Genomic DNA, 21,395 nt, shown 5'->3' on the forward strand with positions numbered 1-21,395 from the left:
TATGGTTCTCCTTTTATTTTAAACAGGGTATTCAGGGACCCAGGGTATGTTTCCCCAATGCCCTTCAACCTTACTTGCCTTTTTACATTTAGATAAATTAAGTGGTACTATTTAACCAACATAAAAATGTTCTTTTCATTCTCCACTAGGGACCTCCAGGTCCTCGTGGACCACCTGGACCTCCAGTAAGTAGTCTTGATGCATTTTCACAACCATTGTGAATAGTATGTATCATGCTTGAGTTGCATTTAGCTGAAGCTGATTGTAATCAATGCTTTCTGTTTCTTTATCTCATTGGTTTATAGGGGCTTCCTGGTGTATCTTTTTCTCCTGTAAGTATACCTTGTATATCTTTGTCTAAAGAAATTGAAGTCCAAGACACTAAAAGTTCTTGATAGAGCTAGAGCATCTCTACAGGTGCTATGATGTAAATGTACAGGGGTGCACTTAAGAGGTGTGCAGCTGCGCAGACACGACCAAAATAAAAAAATGCGCTGGGTAAATAAGCGCTACCAGTTTCAGAGCAAAACGCGAAACTGTGACATTTCTTTTCCTGACACGCTTCACTCAGCAGCACTAAAACCAGCAGTGCATATACTGTACTTACTTCCCGGCAACCCGCCAAAATAAAAGCTTGCTGATTTTAGCTTTGAAAATTTAGGAAATGTATATAATAAATAAAACTGTAAAAAACAAAGAAGTAAATATTAGCATTATATTTATTAAAGGGATAGTTCACCCAAAAATGAAAATGATATCATTAATTACTCACCCTCATGTCATTCCAAACCTGGAAGACCTTTGTTCATCTTCGGAACACAAATAAAAAATATATTTTTGATGGAATCCGAGAGCTCTCTGACCCTATAATACATTTTCTTTGCACGCTAAAAGTATTTTCATAGCTTCATAAAGTTACAGTTGAACCACTGATGTCACATGGACCATTTTAACCACGTCCTTGCTACGTTTCTGGGCCTTGATCGTGGTAGTTGCATTGCTGTCTATGCAGGATCAGAGAGCTCTCGGATTCCATCAAAAATATCTTCATCTGTGTTTCCAAAGATGAACGAAGGCTTATTGGGTGAGTAATTAATGACAGAATTTTAATTTTTGGTTGAAGTATCCCTATAAGTGTACAATAAAATTATTGTATTTTTATTTAATAAGCATTTTTTATTTTTAAATATAATAGTATTATCACACCTTATTTATTATTTTGTTATTTATTTTATTAAGAAGTTTAAAAACTAAATAAAGTGCAATAATACTATAATACTATACTAGTGTTCATTATTTTTATAGCTATATTTAATGGGTCACACTATGTGCAGTGTGAGCACCAAACCAAATCACCAGATGCTCTCATGAAAACCAGCCTGAAAAATGTATGTACACCCCTGTAAATGCACTCTACATTAAAAAAAAAGAATTAAGGTACACTTCAAAAAATGATTTAAAAGCCTGTCCTGAATTTAACTGGTTATTTCATTCATCATCAACCCACCAACGCAAAATATTATTGTGGTCTTTACACTTGACCACTTGTCTACTTACATGACATACTGTATTTCCATTGTTTTTTGCTGAAGTGTTCAAGTTGTCGTTAAGACCACAGGTGTGTGTAGAATTTTTTTTAAATACTCTGTTACTGTCCACCAATGATAAAATATAAAACAACAACACCAACATGACAGCCGATACACCACATATTATGAATTGATTAAAGACTTGATCTAATAAACTTTTTTCATATTAAAATCAGTTTACTTTCAACTTCCTTGACATTCCTGCTCTACTTTGTTATCTCTTAGGAAAATGAGGCTCTTGGTGCTGCTTTACATGTTGTTATGGATTCCCGCTCTACTTTACGGTCCGAGGTAAGTGCCAACAGTGTTCAACATCAAGTAATAACTACTACTGTTCATTTTAATGTCATTTGAATGCATAAACAATCATAAATTACAGACATTTGTTTGTATACATTTTATACAGTCAATTTCATGGCACCGATTACAGGTTAGATAAGGAACATTAACGTTATGTCAGGACATCATAGACCTGACTTTGTTTCATTCCAATCCACAGACGTATGAAGACACTGAGCTTCTAATGCTGGACCAGGGAACCCAGATCTTTAAGACTCTTCACTACCTCAGCACTCTAATCCACAGCATCAAGAATCCTCTGGGAACACAGGAGAATCCTACCAGAATGTGCAGAGATCTGTTTGAATGCGAGCACAGGTTGAACGATGGTGAGATATTTCTAGGACATTATCATTGTAAATGTCATTGTTTTATCTCTAAAGCTACATTAACTCCACCAATTATGGACTCTTTCATTTTGTTTGTATTTTGTATTTTACTAAAGGCACTTATTGGATAGATCCTAACCTGGGCTGCTCTTCTGACAATATTGAAGTGACCTGCAACTTCACCAGTGGAGGTCAAACCTGCCTTAAGCCAGTCGCTGCTTCCAAGGTCTGTAAAGCTGACAACTAGCCATTATGAGCAGGATTGCACTGAATCTGAACCTGCAGAATACTGATTTCTGTACAATTTAAATGGCCATAATTCAGCAAACTCTGCTTTTGTGTATCAACATTTCTTCTCCTTTATGTGGTTCCATTGTTGTAATCAATTGATTATGATGTTATTTCTTTCCTGAAGTTGGAGATTGGAGTGAGTCTGATCCAGATGAACTTCATCCACCTCCTGAGCTCTGAAGCTGTGCAGATCATCACCATTCACTGCCTGAACGTCTCTGTTTGGGCAGCAGGGGACTCCAAAACACCTGCCTCTAGTGCGGTGTACTTTAAAGCCTGGAACGGACAGATAATCGAATCTGGGGGATTCATCGAGCCTGAGCTGATAAAGGACGAGTGCTGGGTATGCATAAAGTTATATTAAAACATTTTTTGTGTTCTAGTGAATAACTTTTTATTTATTTTGAAGCGCAGGGCTCCCAAACAGGGGTTTGTGAGCTAATAAAAAACGAATAATTAATTATAGCAAATGTAAAATTAAAACAGCTATAGTCTGATGCACTGTGTGTTTCAGAGTGAAGCATGGCACTGTGTTATGATACAGTGTTTTCAGCTTTATAGAGAGGCTTGGCACACAATAAACTGCTAAATCTGAACATGTGCTGCAAATTTAACATTAGCACTTGGGAACGCAACGTGCACTAGTTTTATAATAGAATTAGTAAATTACACAATTGTAATTTATATATATTTATATATATATATATATATATATACACACACACAGTCAATTTTGCAGTGTTAAATTAACTCTATAAGAGTTGAATTTAACACTCGGCCCGAGTGTATTTGGTCCCACTCAGAATTGGTGATAAATTGACTCTTGTCATAGTGTTAAATTTTCAGAGTTAAATTAACTCTATTTTGAGTAAAAAATTAACACTGCTCAACACTGAATAGTGTTACCAGAGTTTAACACTAGGGGAAATTAACTCTGTTCTGTGTTACCACAATTTAACTCTGCAGGAAAATTTACTCTGATTAGTGTTAATATTTCACTTATGTAGAGTTCATTTACATTTATAATAGTGAAAAATTATCTAATTTAGGAAAAATTTAAATCGCATCATATGACCCCTTTAAACTGAAGGATATTATTGCATAGTGAATGTTAAAATAGGCTACTGCTGCTTTTATTCAATTATCACTTGGAAAGAGTGACTAGAATATGTGCAATCTTAGATATCAATACCATGGACCATTAGTTCAAGTTGGGTAGATTACTTACAAGTTGTAGTCCGTTACTGATTCCAAATTACATGACAAAAAAACTGTAGTTAGTAACGTAATCACCTCCCATTACACATTTTAGGTAATTTAATCAGACTACTTTTTGATTACTTATAGATTACTTTTGACTTTACTCCTTTATCACATTGATTTAAATAGGATAATCTTGTACCATATTGATATACAAATACAAATAGTAAGAAAATATATTCCATTCATTGTGATTAACAAGAAGTGCATTAAACATTACAAGGTTTCCCAAACTGGGGTTCGGATATTAACTGAAGGAGGTTCAAATGAAATTAAAATGGGTTTAATGAAAAGCTAATAATTAATTAAATCATAAAATGTAAAGTTAAAATAAATAATTTTAAACTAGCATCCAAAACAAAATAAAAACTTACAAAAAAAATTAAATATTTGTTTACCTGCATGTCATATGTGACCATTAACCAACGTTAGAGAACCATGAACATGTAAATGTGATACTTAATTATTAAAATATTTATTTTAAAATCTTAGTGGGACTTCAAATAGATATATTAGGTGAAAGAGGTTCAAATGACAAGAAAATTGGGGAATTTCCGCATTCCAAACAACGTCAATATGTGCATTGCAGGGGCGCCGCTAGCAATTTTGGGCTCTATGAAAGAATATGAGGTTGGGCCCCCTACCGCACCAAACATACACTATATTGCCCAAAGTATTGGGAAAACTCGAGTACAAATCTTAATGTTTAGGCATATAATGATATTCTAGGGAATTGTGTGCTTCTACTTTTATACCAATAGTTTGAACAGGACCCTTTTCTATTCTAACACAACAATGCCTCTGTGTATAAGACAAGGTTAAAAAAAAAAAAGATTGCTGCAGTCAGTGTGGAAGAACTTGACTGGTCTGCAGAAAGCCAAGTCCTAATCCCAGCTGAACACCTCTGGTGTGACTTTAAATTCAGACCTTGAGCCAAAAACTCACCACCAAACACCAATGACTTGTACATACACTACATGGACAAAAGTATTGGGACACCCCTTTCTTTAGAACAGAAAAGGGCACTTCCAAAACTGTAGCAACAAAAATGGAAGCATAATTCATGCATTTAAAAATTGTATTTCCATCTCTGTTGCTTCAGTTTTGGAAGTGTCTAAAATGACTGTACCCATATGTACAAGATCATTGGTGTTTGGTGATGAGTTTTTGGCTCAAGGTCTGCATTTAAAGTCACACCAGAGGTGTTCAGCTGGGATTAGGACTTGGCTTTCTGCAGACCAGTCAAGTTCTTCCACACTGACTGCATCAATCTTTTTTTTTTTTTACATTGTCTTACTCAGAGTCATTGTTGTGTTAGAATAGAAAAGGGTCCTGTTCAAACTATTGGTATAAAATTAGAAGCACACAATTCCCTAGAATATCATTATATGCTTAAACATTAAGATTTGTACTCATGGAAATGACTAAAGTAGTCAAATCTGTTCATTAGAAGGGGGTGTCCCAATACTTTGGGCAATATTGTATGTTTGGTGCGGTAGGGGACCCAACCTCATATTCTTTCATAGGGCCCAAAATTGCTAGCGGCGCCCCTGAATTTAGGTAAAGGGGTGCAGAGCCAGTGGTGGTTTTTGAATTTTATGCAAGCAGCTATGGTAGCCAGTGCAAATTGATAAACAGAGGTGTGATTAATTTTTAGTGAATGATAAGACATCCTGCCTCTCTCTGTGGTTCCGTGTGTATGTTAATTTGAATGTAAAGCTCAGTAATGGTCCATTGTCCACAGAGCTGGGTAGTAACCGATTACGTGTAATCTGCGTAATCAGATTCCAAAAATTAAGTAGCCTACTTGTAACTAGATTAAATTACATTTTAAAATAGGGTACTCGTAATTAGACAACAGTTATCCTACTTTTTTAATCGATTACATGATTACTTATTATTAACACAATAGGAATAAATTATTCATAATTTATTGATTCTCTCTAATTACTCTTTTTCCTTTCGAAATGTTCCTTTCGAAAGTAGCCTACCGCTTATGTACACTCAGATAGTCGTCCAGTTTTATGGATATTCACACAAAGATCAGTCATTAATCAGGTGGCTACGCCGCATTTGACCGCTGGATTTACAGAAATAATTTCAGGTTTAAGAAGTGTTTCAACTGCATCAACTGATGATGAAAACATTGATTTTGAATCATCACTCACGAGATTATAATGTATTAGGCTACTATGACTTTGGAAGGCTTTTGTCTTTCAAACACAATACAACTATTCAAAATCTTTGTCTGCAATTTAATAATATTGACCTATTAGCCTACTTTTGCTATTGCTTTTGACCATTAGGTATCAGTAACATAATTCATTCAGAACCTGTTTTATGGACATATACTTTCTGTACCACACTATTCTGCTGATATGGAATGAGTTTGACTACTTAATCATTTATATTAAAGTTATATTAAAAAAATCCTAAAATAATAAATAGGATACCCCATTACACCAGCATTTCCAGCAGTATCCAACATTTCTCAATCATGATCTTACTCAGCTAAATGTGACTATTAGCTTACCAGCTGTATTCCTTGTTTGCTAGCTATGCACATACAATGTTAAAAATGTTCTACATTATGAACCTTAACCCAAAAATCTTTAGCTTCATACACTGTAGATAATTGTGACCCTGCCTGTGGAAAGTTTTTTTGTTTTTTTTAACAGTGGATGAGTAATTCACTCCTTGATTTGCTTAATAAAAGCCTCCTTTGAGATCGTTTTGACTGACATGTTTATTGTGTATTATTTTCAACGTGTTTATTGCTAAGTTTAGTTTGGTAAAATAGAAGCGCAGCCATAATTCGCGTGCAGTGTATCCGGTTGCCATGACAACCTCACACGCTTTCTGCTGCTGCTCTATGTAATCAGAGTGTGAATTTGTAGATTTTCAATAGCAAAACTAAAATGTGTTTAAAAGTGCAACTGACCAAATCATCCGGCTCAGAACCCCCCCTCTTCCTCTAATTTGACAGTTTACCATCTGATTTCACTCACTTTAGGCAACGTAGGACGGGACGAAACCATGATAATTTTGCAGAAATAAGACGTAATTTTGTTTTATTTGTAATAATAATAATAATAATTCATTACATTTATATAGTGCTTTTCTAGGCACTCAAAGCGCTTTACATTGTCAGGGGGTATCTCCTCATCCACCACCAGTGTGCAGCAGGTACTGACCAGGCTCAGCCCTGCTTAGCTTCAGTGGGCAACCAGGCTTGGGCTACAGGGTGATATGGCTGCCAGGGTGATATGGCTGTAAAACGCCCCTGCCTAAATTAATTACTTCAGAATTATGTGCCTCTAGAAGCTTGCGTTCTGCAAGTGAACGTCGCTTTATTGTGCCATCTCAAAGAGGCACAAAATCACTTTCACAGACTTTTAAATTAAATGTTCCCTTCTGGTGAAAATGACCTGCCCAACTCAATCTGAGCAGCTGAGTCCTTAGCCATCTTCAAGAATCGGCTAAAAACACATCTCTTCCATCTTTATTTGACCCTCTAACTCTATCACTCGCTATTCTAATTCTATTCTTTAAAAAATCTTGCCCCTTTTAGACTTGCACTCTCTTTAGTTACTAACTGCTTGTTTTCTTGAAAAAAAAACACTAGCTTCTTTAATCTTTTTGTATTCTATTTGTTTTCTTTTTATTTATTATACAATTAACAAAAGCAAAAAAGTCCTCTAACACTAGCTTGCTCTGTTCTTTTTCTATTCTATCTGTTTTCTTTTTATTTATTATATAATTTAAAAAAAAAACTTGCTACGTGAGTTAAGCTAACTGAGGCTTGTTATAGCACTTGCATATCATTGCTCTTTTGTTTATTTTAATTGCTTCCATTGTCCTCGCTTTGGATAAAAGCATCTGCTAAATGACTAAAGGTAAAGGTAAAGGTTATCATTCATCCCAGAACGTGCTAGGACTCCCCCTGCTTTTAGTACCAGTCTGCTGTATTTACAACATACCAGCAGGGGGTGATGGGACCATACTAACCAGCAAATCTTTGAAATATTTCCCCGTTTAAATTCAAGTAGCTATAGGCTATAAAAGCCCAATCTCATCTGCTTGCCCCATAATTCTTCTAGTCTAAAATAAAACATTTTAGTGTTTGATATTGAATAACTATAAAACTTAATGAACCAGAAAGGAAAGATTAGTACACTTTTTCTTTTTTTTTTGTCACTTTATTTTTATTTCAAGCCACGTTCACTTATCTATCCATAATGATACAACACTGCCACCTAGTGACAATACATGAAAATAACAATGAAATTTGGAATGACACATAGGCCTACTTCAACAATACCTTATTTAAAAATACCTCCCACAACCCTTGTGATCAAGTATGACAATGAAAAGGTCGTTTATCACTTGATTGTTTCCTAGAAGACAGTCAAATATTTAAATAAATTGCTTTATCAAAATGCTTCTTCTGCACTAATATTTCATGTTATATCAATTATCCCATGCTGTGTGTGCTGTTGATGTGCCTTAACCTATATACTTACTTATGTACATAGGTATAAGCACTCCTAGAGAGATTTCCTGTCTTTGATGATGTAGTGTGTGTTTTTTGAGGGACCAATCAGATCTCCAGTTTTGAAGTGAGACAGATATGAAGTAGATTTCTGCAGGAGTTCACTTGGTCTGGAGTTAAAAGCAAGCATGAGAGTCACTGAATCACATTGCCACAATTATTGTATGATTAGCACGTCTTAGAGCTGCAATATGTTGCATGTCCATTTTAATCCATGACACTGAATTAAAATAAATGAATGTGTACCTTTTAATGTCAGAGGCTTTTTTGAGATCATGACTGCAAGTCACCTCTGGTATGAAGTCAGTAAGAGCTGGACCGTTTCCTAAAGCTGCAGCACTGTCCAGCTCAGCCAGCAGCTTCTGCATCATCTGATTTCGTCTGACAGTAATCTTCAGTTCTGAGTTTTCCTCTTTAGGGACCTCCTGTAACTACTGCTTATTTACTTGGCTGTAACACCAAATGATAATTGACCTGTTTATGTTCACTCTTACCCTTAGGGCCTCTTTTAAAGCTACTGCTGCTTCCTCAATAACTGTTTTTAGCTGTTTTCTTAACATCCGTTCCTCTTCAAGCTCTTTCCTCTGTCTCTTGGCTTCAGCTTTTGTTTGGTTTAGCACTTCTATTACTGTTGCATGCTTTTTTCTGTAAGTACAGTGGTGGTAATGCTATTAAAACACACTGAAGGAAGTATTTAATGTAAATTATTTTACTTATAAGCAACTTCAGGAGTCCAACCTGAGAGCATCAAGCTCTGTACATATTGCAGAGCGACTGTCTAGCAGCTCTTGGTGCTCCACTTTAAGTTTGGCACATTTCTCCACTTCAGACTGCATTTGCTTGCACTTTTCTGTCAACTGATGGACTACCTTGAGAAAGAGTCATGTTTCATTTTTGCTCTAGGCTATATAAAATGCACGTTTCCAAACAGCAAGAAAAAAAAAAGATTGCTTAAATGCATGAAAGTATAGACGTATAAACTTTTTTGATTAACCTTTTGATTAGCAACATTCTTCTTGGTTATCTCATGTAGCAGTGGTTCAGTGATGGCATTCTCTATTTTGAGCTGCTTTTCTCTTGCTCGCAGATCATCATTCTCCTTCAGCAGCTCCTTGGTCTTGTCTGAGAGCTGCTGAAGTTGTGCTGTCACAGAGAGGTTTTCTTGCATGGCCTTCTTTGTCGTCTCGGGCATCCTCTGATCTGAAACCCGCAGAAATTCAGCTGCTACAGCAGCAACATGTTGCAGCATTTCTTTCTTTAGCCTGTATCAGCCAAAAAGGTCAATTAAATAAAATGTAGCTTGTAGTTAACACATTTATTTTTTTACCAACTTTATATTTTTAAAAATACATTTAAAAGATATCAGCAAGGGAATCCAGCATAAATGACAGATAATTCCATGTGGCGACCTCTAACGGGAGCAGCTGAAGGTAATAATAATATATAAATATTTCAAACATTTCATATTGGTAACACTTTTTTCCATTTGTTAACATTAGTTAACATGAACTAACAATGAAAAATGCTTCTAAACCATTTATTAATTTTAGTTAATGTTATTTTCAAATTTTACTAATGCATTATTAAACTCAAGAGTTGTATGTTTAAAAAAAAATGTTTTATTATTGATATCATTTATAAATAAGGCCTTGCATTGCGATCTTTCATTGAAAATAGAAGATGAATGGAAAACAATCACCCATTTGACATATATGTAATTTCTAATGTTCGGCACTGATGGCTTCAGACCTCAAATAATGCACAATATTTATGAAAATTGGTCATTATTGATCCAGTCATATTCATCTAAGAATGCACTTCCCATGATCTCTGAACAATGAGTATGAACATGCTCACCTGTCATTGTCCAGTACAGCTTTTTTCTCCAGATTATAGATTTGTGCTTGATGTTCTTCTTTTTGCTTTTGAAGCTGCTCTTCCAAACACCTGCGTTCAGCCATAAGCTTCTCTCTCTGCATAGAGAATTCCTCCAAAGACGCCAGTTTACCAGCTGAACACAAAAAGGTTAACACATTTTAGTTTGTAAGGTGCTTTTATTAATACCAGGCACTTATGCTGTTTAATGCCTCAGTACAGCTAAGACCTGAAAAATCAATGTGACATTTTGAATTGTAATATACAGTATATCGCGTTAGTGATCATTCATATAAGTTTTTATTTTATTAGATGTTTGTATTCTATGTGAATATGTGACTCCTCAGAAGTACCAAGCGCCATGTTCTCAGATGTGAATTTTTCCTTATTTTCCTGAAGCTCGTGTCTAAGCAGGCTCAGTTGTAACTCGAAAGACTCTCTCTCAGCCTCTTGAGCTTGCTGGTGTCTTGATAACGTCTCAGCCAGATCAATCAGTTCATCTTCTTTTTGAGCCAGTGTGCGTTTTAGGTAGAGAACTATGTCTTTCTTCTCTTTCTCCACGTTATTGATCTTTGAGTATAAATCCTTTTCCTGAACATCCAGTTCATCACATTTTTGCTGGTATCTGCAAGGAAAAAAAGACAAGGTCACAGTTCTTAATAACGTGTATGAGGCAAGTGCTTCCTGTGGGTATGACATATTTGCTGAATTATGTTGCCTGGTTAATTATTAACAGTAGATTATAATCCAAAGTCTATTTCATTTTAGTTTCCTCATAGGCACAGACATGAGCTGCACGAATAACCTACACTCACAGTAAATATTATGAGCTCAATTCTGTTGATGCTATTATAATCTTGTGACCTATATTTTAATCCAACAATAGTTTACAGAGACTTCAATCAAGTTGTCAAATCAGCATCATCGTTAGGTGAGTGTTTGCTGCACGTTCTCATTACTTTAGCTACATGAATGTACTAGTGCATTTTTGTTTTTAGGTTGCTTTTTTTGTTTTTAGGTGTTTAGAGTTTTTTTCTGAGATTGCCTGAATTCGGAAGTATTTTCTTATAAACTTCTGACTAATGTAACATAACAAACAACCATGTAAAATAAAAGGTCGTGGTAACTTGCAAGAGACTCTTACCTTTCCATTCGCTCCTCCAAATCGCGTATTTGAGCCCGATAAAAGTTTTTGTCACTCTCCGTCAATTCTTCGTCGTTTTTCTGCTCAGGATTCATACTTTCCTTTTTAATTGATTTATCTCCGGTCCCTTTTCCATTCTTTTTGGGAGGCATTGAACTTTTACGTATAGCCTACTTTAAACGAAACAGCCTGAGAAGTACAAACTTGCAAATGCTATTGTTTCTTGTTGCCATGGATGTGAGGTTTGAGTTTGAGTTGTGTGTCAGGCGCTGCTCAGAGTGTAGCCTACATTGTGCTTTTTCACAGTCTTTCAAAATATTGTACAAAGAGGTTTGGGCCTATTAAACGGCCGTTTCACTTTCATTTTTGATTGAAACATGAGCTTTATCCTGTCATTTGCTAATTCTACACATTTCTCTAATGTTTAATATAAGATTAATAATTGCTTTACAAGTGTTAGTTCATGTTAAGAGATGTAAACAAATTAAACCTTATTGACTATACACTAAAAAATGCTGGGTTGAAAAGGGACAAACCCAGCTATTGGGTTGTTTTGACCCTTTTTAACCCAGCATTTTTTCGAGTGTAATATATATAGAGAGAGTGCTTTTTTACTTTTTACTTGGTTTGTACTCAACAAACTTGTATTTGAAGAATTAGTCTTGGTCTTTTTCGTGTTGTTCCGTTTTTTTTTTTGTTTTTTTTTTGTAAATCTGTTAATTAAAATTTGATATTTTGCATTTACTAATATTTACCCACTCACGCATAGGCTACTATTCTCTACAGGTCACAATGTGGCTTAAGGTCACTCTGGGTGAAAGGTACCCTGGATGTTGTCTTTTTTAAACATAAATATCACTATAGGCTACAGCACTTTCCTATGTAATACTGAAGCCAAATGTTTGGAATATGGTGGAGGCAGGGGCGTAGATTACGCGGGGGATGTGTCCCCCCACTTTTAATATCACGTAAATTCGTCCCCCGCACTTTTTCGGGCAAGTGTGTTCGCATAGAGGTTTTCAAGAGCCCGTGTGAATAAATATAGATTTAAATGAAAAGAGACAGGATGGTCTGTGGATGATCTGATGTTTTATTCGGACCCAGAAAAAGGCGAGATGAACATCGCGGAGCGCTAAACACTCCGTGCAGTGTATGTTTCATTCATTCTGAAATGATGGCTAAGCCCCTGGGTGGAGGACTGGATTTTTTTGTGACGGATGTGCTAAGAATGTGCAAAAATTAACTCTGTTTTACTTTATTATAACTCTATTTAAAACTTTAAGAACTACACTGTTCAGTTAGCAGAGGTTATTATAAAAGATTTGCAATGTTATAAATGATTTTGAGTTTTTGTCCCAAAAGTTGTGAAAATACATTTTTAAAAAGTCTTTCAATTATTTTTAATTATGTTAATATGAGTCAAATTTGACCTGAGGTTCACATGGGTGCAGTTTCCTAGAACCAGTTTAAAAACTAATGACTTTTGAAAAAGACTCTGACTCATTCTCATTGTCCACATCCTCACATATTTCTAAGAATTTACTTTACACTATATACTGCCCACAACTGTTGCAATTTCCTAAATTGTCCATGAGGAACTCCCCTTTTTATTTACAAAGTTATAAACAATTCATGTTAAAATTAGTATATTCTTACCGAATCTCCACATATGAGCTTCACTGGTGTGGATGACATTTTCATATAGGCCTAGTAAATAAGGTTTATAACAGTGTTAGCATTATTGTCTATGTTTTGTTTAGTTTTGCCATTTTTAAATGCTAAATACATTTTTTTAAAGTTAAAAAAGCTCTCTGTACTTTATCTGCAAGCTGAGCCACTCAGAGGCAGGCACAGGGAATAATACAATGATCTAAATGAGACCATGGGCATCTGCGAGCCTCAGTTGGTATTGCTGAACTGTCTAAAAAAACGCTTTTGGCGTACAATAACAGGCATTTTGTGAGTATGATGAAGATGCCAAGTTGCAGGGGAGGGGTGAGAAAGATCATCATGAGACACTGCAACATTGTAGCAAAGAATAATAGACCCGCTGCGTGTCAAGTGACAAAGAACTGCGCGTGAAACGCACACATGACAGCGATGAACTAACTCCCTCACTCACCGCGGGACAAGCCCCATGACCATGTTGTGGTTAATGACAGCTGAGGTTGTTTCAACTTTAAAACATGGAATGAAAGTGAAATTCGATAGCAATGAGTTCTACACTGATCGCTGAGGTCAGATATTACAAAATGACTTTGAAAGTTGAACTTTAAGGTCTTCTGATCGTATAAGTTGCATTCCCTGTATGGGTAAACGGTCACATGTTAGGGTAAAGTTACATTGTCCGTAAGACTTTTGTGTTTATAGTGATAGATGGTGCTTGTTTATGGATGTCTGAGAGGAGTAGAGAGTAGGTTCGGGGAGGGGAGTCTGCTCATTATGTAACTGCCGTTTGGAAAAGTGTTTTCGCGCTCAGCTTTCGGAGTCTGACATTCCTACAGTTCCATTGGGATTCGGTTAGACAACACAGCGAGAGCAGATCACAGAGAAACAACGTGCGCAGAGTACGTGCTCATCCTCATCCTGTCATATCGCATGTCGCACTTGTGTAGGATCTAACAAGGGTTTTATACAAGAGAATGACTTTAGTGAGAATCCGTTTCCGGTAGGAGGTTATTTTATGGTTGTTAAAATGAGTAAAATGAGTTTAAAGGATGTCTGAATAATAATGTACGCTATGTACTATGGGTGTAAGGAGTTGAAGTGTCCTTTAATGTTTATGCCATATACTTTCTGATACTGTAATATTTTTTTACAGCAAAACAAAGCGTGCTCATCCTCATTCTGTCATATAGCATGTTGTATTTGTGAGCGGAGGGATTTTTTTACTGAGAACAAGTGAAGTGTTTGGGAAGTGTTTTGTAGAGGAGAATGACTTTCTGAGAATCCTTTTCTGATTTGAGGTTATTTTATGGTTGTTTAGGTGACGTCTGATTTATAATGTAAACATCAGAGTAAGGTGTTGAAGTGTCATCTTATGCCATATGTCTTGATGTACTGAAAAGTCATTTTCTTAATAAGCGTTTTCTTGTTTTTCAGTTACAAAAATAACATCTGTTACATTTGTATGCAAACAAAATTGTGGTATATTATTGGTACGACTTTAATATACTTTCTATAACCAAAAAAACTAAATGTAGTATTATTTATGCTTAAAACATCAAAAAATAAAAAAAGGATGAAAAAACTTTCTTTCTTTTTATGTATTTATATGTCTATACTGATTTTTATATTTATACTGGAAAATAACAAAACACTTGTTAAGAAATTCAGATTTAATGAGTCTTGTGGGTTTTGTCCGAATGTGCGTTGAGCAATGTGTGTAGCGTTTTGTTTTTTAAGTAGGTTTTTTTTTTTTCAACCCAGAAGGCTATGTTCAGTACAGAACGTTAAATATCTGATTGTGAAACCGTGAGAGGGAACTGGTGTTGTAATCTCTAAGATATTCAGACTGTCTGGCATGGAGGCTTTTTGTTTGGGAATGGACACAGCAGGCTGTAACTGGGTGTTGTCAGATGTGTCTGTGGTCCAACAGTTGTGTAAATGCATCCCCTAATACACTGAGGATATAGTGGTCATTGGAAAGAACAGTTTCCTGCCTTGGAGCCACCTGCCTATCACTTCATACTCAATGTGAAGTTATGCTTATGAATAAGTGTTTCCACTCAGAAACAAACGCATGACTCATAGCTCATTACCATATTTTCACATTGGTTACCACAATGGTCTAATTTTATCACTTTTCTGCATTTACAGGCATTCAGGTCTCATGGAAAACAGTGCCGTTTATGTAAAGGTAGGCTACCATGTGATACTTGTAATATATTAACTTGACAGGTTTCAGGGTGACATTGTGACATTATTATTAAGGGGAAACTTAATTAAGGGGAAACTTTCAGTTTTTGGTGTATGGCTTTCAGTCATATAGATCATTACTATGAAGGGATAGTTCACACAAAAAGGAAATTTCTGTCATCATTTACATTCCAAACCATTCCCATTGACTTCCATTGTATTTTTTTGTTCATACAGTAGAAGTCAAAGGAAATTGAAACTGTTTAGTTATGAACATTCTACAAAATATCTCCTTTTGCGTTCTGCAGATGAAAGAAAGTCATGCAGGTTTGGAATGGCATGCAGGTGAATAAACAAATGACAGACTTTTTATTTTTAGATGAACTATCCCTTTAACTTTTGGTAAAAAATGATGAGCACTGACAATTATTGATAAAAAATCGCTGCATTATAAAGGTTATTTTGTTTTGCTGGTGACACAAAGTGTTGGTCACAAAGGATTCTGAGAGCTTTGCTATTAAAATCTAATTGAATTAGGATGGGTGACACAAAAGGGCTTGGACTGCTGCCCATGACTTCAGAATGGTTGAGGACAAACAGGGTTACTGTAGGCAACCAACTGTGCCAAATGTTGCTGTTTATTTTAGAGCAACTGAAAACGGGCTCACATTTAAATAGAACTGTTTCATATTATACCACTGATAGGCCTAGTTGTTGTAGCATCTAAAACAAAGGCAGTATTTTCACCATTACTGTCGTTTCTCTTTCTGCACAATAGTTACTTAACATGCAGGACATTTTCCCATCATTTAAGTCCAACTTTATCAGTTTTATTGCTCCAGATGAACATATAAATAGATTGGATAATGGGGCTAGTTGTTGCTTGTGAGACTCCCCACAATGCTGTTAGCATATATTACTGCAGTGATATACTGTATATTGGCCTATTATGAACTGTAAACACAATGATGTTACCTTAACAGCTGAGAACCGCAATCTAGATGTGAGTCATTTGTTTCATAGGATGTTTCTCATGATTTCTTTGTTCTTATGGTTTCTCATCATTGCTTTATTTTCTTTAGTTTTCTAAAGAGACATGCCAACTGAATTCCCCATCAGACAAACTGAAGCAAGAGTTGGAACAAGAGTTGAAATTAAGCAGCTGTAACTTATCAAGTCATGGCTGGTACCATGGTCGCATACCTTGGGAGGTGAGTTTATAAATATTTTTATGTACACTTTTAGAAATAAAGGTTCCAAATGATGTTTTCCTAGCAATGCCATAGAAGAACCATTTTTGGTTCCCTCAAAATAATCTTTTAGTTAACAGTTCTTAGAAGAACCATTTTTTGTCATTCGGTGAAGAACTTTTTAATATTCTAAAGAAACTTTCTTTATTGTAAAAATGTTTGCGGAATGGAAAGCTTCCATAGATGTTAAAGGGGTCATATGATGCGATTTCAATTTTTCCTTTCTCTTTGGAGTGTGTTCATAAAACGATAGATACCAATAAAGAACCATTATTTTTAAGAGTGTAATATTTAATATCCTTACATATTTACATGTTCTTGGTTTGACTAGTGTGTCCCCATCTCAAAATACATTAATATAATGGAAATTTTGTACAGTATGACTTAATAATGGCTTTTTACAGGTTTCTGAGTCTCTTGTGCAACGGGATGGGGATTTTCTAGTCCGTGACTCCCTCACTAGCATTGGAGACTATGTCTTAACCTGCTGCTGGAACCAGAAAGCTCTTCATTTCCTCATCCACAAGGTTCTGTTCAGATCTTATGAGACATATATTCGTGCACAGTACTTTCTGGAGGAGGAAACGTTTGATTCTCTGCCAGCACTTGTTCATTCCTATGTTGGAAATAAAAGGCCTCTGACAAAGCAGAGTGGTGCCTACATTTACTCACCAGTTAACAGCACACTTCCACTAAGATACCTAGAAACCATGTTTGGGCTTCCAAGTGTGGAAAACAGCCCAGTAAACTCACCAACCAGACAGAAGGGAAGCCAAAAGAAGAGGGAAAGCATAACTGTGACAGAGGCTTTGGAAATTGAGCTGATAAGACCACAGAGGTGAGATTTATGATAGACACTGTTCAGAAAATCAGTCGTTGATATTAAAAGAGAACTGTGTAATTTCTGAGTCTTAAGCATCAACAAACAAAAATAATATCTGCAATTGGTCAGTCAAACACATAGCCACACCCCAAACACATTCCATTGGTTGAGGCAGTTGTTGTTGGGCTGGTCGGGGTGTTTAAACAAACAATGTTTGATAGCGACCGCAGTTCCACAAACTGTGTCAATAAAGACAAAGATTTTAAATAACTGCTGTTCATTTGAAAATGTCAATGTATCACAGATTCCACAAAAATATTAATCAGCATTTGAGTACCAATACTAACTGATAATAAATGAGCATATTAGAAACAGCATTTTAAAATGATTTCTGAAGGATCATGTGACACTGTAGACTGGAGAAATGGCTGCTGAAAATTCAGCTTCGCCATAACAGGAATAAATCACATTTTAAAATACATTCAAATAGAAAACAGTTATTTTAAATTGTGATAATATTCCACAATATTACTATTTTTACTGTATTTTTTTAAATAAATGCTGCCTCTGTGAGCATAAGAGACTTCTGTCAAAAACATTAAAACATTTTTTGTACATAATTCTCATCCTGTAAATGATTAGGTTTTGGTTTTTAATGTAATTGATTGTCCTGTACTGTATTCCACAGTGATGTTGTGAGGAGTTTTGAAGGTACCATAGAGCAGCGCCTTGTGGTGTCAACTTCCCCTATAATAATGAGCACATGTAAGATTCATTTCCCATCAAATCAATTAAAACCAGAAAGTATGAGAATAGCATTGTGACTGTGCATCTGCTTTTGTCTCCAGTAGCCAGGCGGCGACAGAGCCCCTCTGAAAACAGGAAGTTTGTGATAGTTCCTTCATCACCTGTTCTCCAAAAGTCCAGTGAAATACGGCTTTGTTCATCTCCCCCTGAAAACACTCTCATATATTTGGAGCCAACAGTACATCTTCTGTCCTCCATGACACATTCCCATCAAAACAACAGAGAAGCAAACCATGCCCAAAATAACCCAGCAATTTCTCAGGCTGACCCTGTGGCTACAAATCATCCCTTTGTAAGACATGAAATGCAGACTTTGGATTGCAGAGAGGAGTACGATGAGGATTATTTAGTGCCTTTCACCATGGACACAGATTCCTGTTTCAAACCTAGTGTGTACCAGTCACCACTGATGCCCCCAGAAAATAAACCTTTGGAGACCAGAATACTGAAAAAAGTGAAGGATGTCCTGTTTGAAGTTGATATAAAGACATTGGCAATGCATATCACCAAAGTTGACTGCATGGTAAGTTTGATTGTATAAATGTTTTGAGATTAGATTACTTTTCATGCATTCAAATAGCTGACACTTATTATGGCTGCACAGTTAATCAGAATGTTTCAGAGTGAAGCACATTTATACACGACCAGCTTATAAGTCAGTTTTTTTTTGTGTGTTTTTCTTAAATACTAAAATAGTTTTTATTGTAAAGTTAAATATTACAATGGTAATATTTCTTCATTTGTTTATTATTGTTTTTTATAGTCATATTGATAAATAATCACAAAATGATTGTCAAATTGAAAAAAATCACATTTTATTATTATTATTATTACATTTAATCTTGATCTTCTGAACATTTAAATATGTTATTTTTTCAAGTATATTGTGTATGACAAATAAGACATCTGTGCATTTGAATAACATGATTACTCATCTTCACTCTGCAGGTTGCTCGAATTCTGGATACATCTGATGATATGATGAAAGGGATGAGGGTGAGTTCAGGACTGGAGCTGCTTACCCTCCCACATGGACATCATCTCCGTCAAGATCTGCTTGAAAGGTTGGTTATCCCCACTTTGTTCAATAAATTCTTTTTGTGAGATGACAACCTCTACATTAAATGACACCAAATAACTCTTTTTTTGCCCCTCAGGTTCCACACCATGTCCATAATGCTGGCTGTTCAGCTGCTGGGCTGCACGGGCAGCGCTGATGAAAGAGCCACCCTGCTGCATAGAGCCATCTGCCTGGCCTCTGAACTCAAGAGCAGTTTGGGCAATTTGTTTGGCTTTGCCACAGTTATGAAATGCCTTGAATTACCACAGGTTAGGAAGACTGATGAAAACATTTCTCTTGAACTCTGAGGAAAAAATGTTATTAAGTAGTTTTTTAATTAATAAAAATAAATGTTTCATGAGAATAATTTTTCATAAGAATAAATAAAAAATGATAATAGTAAATCTTGTGTTTATAATGTTCTAATGAATCAGTCTTCTCCTTTTTAGATTGCTCGCTTGGATGAGACATGGACAGTTTTACGTCAGAAGTACACAGAAAGTGCTGTTCTTTATGAGAAAGCCCTTAGACCCTCAATTTGGACGATGAATGATGAAGGTATTCATTCACACAAAGTTGCTTTAAAGATTCTGTTTGCTTACCATTTCAAATTCTCAAGTGACAACTTCAAACTCTCTTTCAGAGATAAGTAGACCCACAGACACAACTTTTCCCCATGTGCTCCCTCTGCTGTCTCTTCTTGAAAGAAATGTTGTGGCTCTTGAGGAGTCAGAGTCATGGGAAAGTGCAGACACTGGAGTGGCCATGGTCTTGAGCCATCTGGATGCTGCACGTGCGATCGCATGCAATGGGAGGATCTTCAGTGCAAATGCAGAGGCTAAACTGCAGGGTAATGGCAATTTCTAACGGGTACAGAATTTTAGGACTATTTAGTATATCTGCACTTTCATAAAGACAACAAATGGTTGCATTTATTAAACCCTGTCTACTTTAAAGTCAAGGTATAAAAAATAAACAGAAAATTTGCATGCATGCTATAAATGAAATGTCATTCAAGTAACACCCAGTGAACGTTATGTTTTAGGTGAGGTGCATATAATGTTACTTATTTCTGAATTTTTCATTTGCAGGATTTCAAGAGGAAGCAGATGTTTGGGAGGTCTTCCTCACAGAGTTTCAGATGCGTCTCCTGTGGGGAAGCCGTGGAGTGGAAAGAAATAAAGATGAACGTTATTCAAAGTTTGATGAAGTGCTAACAGCTCTGTCCAACAGGCTTGAGCTTTCCGACTCAGCAAAATGACAGAATGGATGACTGCTAGTCACATACTATTTTCAGAATATCCACTATGTTTTATGAATTTATTTAGTTATGTTGATTTTTTTTTTTGTTCATAGGTTTATAAAGGAGATGTATGTCTGCCACTGTATATAAACTCAACATATCTTGCCATTTTAACTTATTTGATTTTCAATGTTATTATTTACATAGTGTACATAAAATCCATACCCAAAGTTGTATTTTCAAGACAAAATAACCTTAACCGTGCTAATATTGTTAACTTTGAACTCTGAAGTATGTGTTTAATTGCACTGTTATTGGTTCTTATAATCAATAATGACCAGATAATGGGTAATATTTACTCGTTGGTGCACGTTTTGGAGATTTTAAGATGATATATTTAACTCTACTATTTCATACTTACATCATTTAAAAATAAATTCAGAGCTGATTTATTCTTTGGTTTTCTTCCATTTAAGTTACTGTGGTGTATGTTTCCAAGTGAAATGTTTGTTTATCTTATTTATTGCCATGCATTTACTGATTTGAAATTGTAGTGTATGTACTTTGATACTAGTCGCCACGTCATAGTAAAGTAAATCTTGGGTCAAGTGAATCTCTTATGTCTAATTTATTTAAACATTATTGATTCAGAATCATTTTCACTCATCATGGCCTATGCATAGGCCTAGTTCTTGTGTAAGAACTTTTATTTTTAACATGCTGATCATAATCACAGGACACATTTTTTTTTCTCGTTCATGTCCGATTCGTAATGATTCGTAAACAGGCGACGTGCCTAGTCATGCTCTGATAGGGCGAAAGGTTACTACCCTTAAGGTAGAGAAATAGGTCTGCATACTGGAAATATGTTTAGCACTTAGGCTATACGAAGAATGTAGGCTAGCCTATCTAATAGCGTTGTATTAAAAAGTGCGAAATAATTCTGCAAAGAGATGCAAATACAGTTTGTAAATG

At 35.7% G+C, this 21,395-nt stretch overlaps 3 protein-coding genes across 9 annotated transcripts in view; 2 read left to right on the forward strand and 1 right to left on the reverse strand.

The window, feature by feature from the left end:
* The window catches only part of LOC107699687 (collagen alpha-1(XXVII) chain B-like), a 79,455-nt gene extending 76,465 nt beyond the window's left edge, over nucleotides 1-2,990 (forward strand). The window contains exons 54-61 of the mRNA XM_016501022.1: nucleotides 27-44; nucleotides 150-185; nucleotides 306-332; nucleotides 1,815-1,880; nucleotides 2,089-2,257; nucleotides 2,374-2,483; nucleotides 2,673-2,891; nucleotides 2,958-2,990. Of these exons, the coding sequence (XP_016356508.1) occupies nucleotides 27-44; nucleotides 150-185; nucleotides 306-332; nucleotides 1,815-1,880; nucleotides 2,089-2,257; nucleotides 2,374-2,483; nucleotides 2,673-2,891; nucleotides 2,958-2,990 (678 nt within the window). The remainder of the gene's footprint in view (nucleotides 1-26; nucleotides 45-149; nucleotides 186-305; nucleotides 333-1,814; nucleotides 1,881-2,088; nucleotides 2,258-2,373; nucleotides 2,484-2,672; nucleotides 2,892-2,957) is intronic.
* A 5,151-nt stretch (nucleotides 2,991-8,141) lies between these two features.
* On the reverse strand, nucleotides 8,142-11,531 carry LOC107699770 (uncharacterized protein C9orf117 homolog). The gene is made up of 9 exons (XM_016501154.1): nucleotides 11,380-11,531; nucleotides 10,589-10,860; nucleotides 10,218-10,371; nucleotides 9,355-9,622; nucleotides 9,099-9,229; nucleotides 8,855-9,005; nucleotides 8,638-8,785; nucleotides 8,340-8,468; nucleotides 8,142-8,205 (listed from the first exon to the last, which is right to left on the reverse strand). The coding sequence occupies exons 1-8, from the start codon at nucleotides 11,529-11,531 to the stop codon at nucleotides 8,356-8,358; spliced, it is 1,389 nt and encodes a 462-aa protein (XP_016356640.1). The 3' UTR covers nucleotides 8,142-8,205; nucleotides 8,340-8,355.
* Nucleotides 11,024-21,030, forward strand: LOC107699769 (SH2 domain-containing protein 3C). 7 transcript variants are annotated; one of them, XM_016501150.1, is made up of 11 exons: nucleotides 11,024-11,166; nucleotides 15,199-15,238; nucleotides 16,320-16,448; nucleotides 16,892-17,325; nucleotides 17,999-18,075; nucleotides 18,159-18,640; nucleotides 19,066-19,181; nucleotides 19,275-19,446; nucleotides 19,627-19,735; nucleotides 19,821-20,027; nucleotides 20,269-21,030. In XM_016501150.1, the coding sequence occupies exons 2-11, from the start codon at nucleotides 15,212-15,214 to the stop codon at nucleotides 20,436-20,438; spliced, it is 1,923 nt and encodes a 640-aa protein (XP_016356636.1). In that variant the 5' UTR covers nucleotides 11,024-11,166; nucleotides 15,199-15,211; the 3' UTR covers nucleotides 20,439-21,030. The 7 variants fall into 7 exon arrangements, with proteins under 7 accessions (XP_016356636.1, XP_016356634.1, XP_016356632.1 ...); XM_016501148.1 differs by lacking the exon at nucleotides 11,024-11,166 and adding an exon at nucleotides 13,770-14,047 and having other exon boundaries at nucleotides 18,162-18,640; XM_016501146.1 differs by lacking the exon at nucleotides 11,024-11,166 and adding an exon at nucleotides 13,772-14,047.
* The last annotated feature ends 365 nt before the right edge of the window (nucleotides 21,031-21,395 follow it).

This window comes from Sinocyclocheilus anshuiensis, unplaced genomic scaffold (assembly GCF_001515605.1).
Source record: "Sinocyclocheilus anshuiensis isolate Anshui unplaced genomic scaffold, SAMN03320099.WGS_v1.1 scaffold278, whole genome shotgun sequence".
NCBI classification, from domain to species: domain Eukaryota; kingdom Metazoa; phylum Chordata; class Actinopteri; order Cypriniformes; family Cyprinidae; genus Sinocyclocheilus; species Sinocyclocheilus anshuiensis.